The sequence below is a fragment of the Penaeus monodon genome, chromosome 21 (genome assembly GCF_015228065.2).
Source record: "Penaeus monodon isolate SGIC_2016 chromosome 21, NSTDA_Pmon_1, whole genome shotgun sequence".
Taxonomy (NCBI): domain Eukaryota; kingdom Metazoa; phylum Arthropoda; class Malacostraca; order Decapoda; family Penaeidae; genus Penaeus; species Penaeus monodon.
Window position 1 is genome coordinate 7,486,046 of NC_051406.1, and position 215 is coordinate 7,486,260.

Consider the following 215-nt stretch of genomic DNA (forward strand, 5'->3'; position numbering starts at 1 on the left):
CACATCACTCAACGCCCAAAGCCTACCGACCGCAAAAGCCTCGTCTTCCTACGCACGCCCTCGCCTACTCACCTTGCAGTCCAAGTCAGCGCCTCGTGAGCTCAGGACGCCCAGGCAGCGCGTACAACCAACGCTGGCGGCGGCGTGGGGCAAGGTCGCGAACTCCGCCCCGCCCTCGCACCGCAAGTCGCCCCCGGCGTCGAGGAGGAGCTCCA

General features: G+C 67.4%; 1 protein-coding gene across 1 annotated transcript in view; it reads right to left on the minus strand.

Moving 5' to 3' along the window:
* The window catches only part of LOC119586145, a 28,580-nt gene that overhangs the window by 5,956 nt on the left and 22,409 nt on the right, over window positions 1-215 (minus strand). Inside the window, exon 8 of the mRNA XM_037934840.1 lies at window positions 73-215. Coding sequence (XP_037790768.1) covers window positions 73-215 — 143 coding nt within the window. The remainder of the gene's footprint in view (window positions 1-72) is intronic.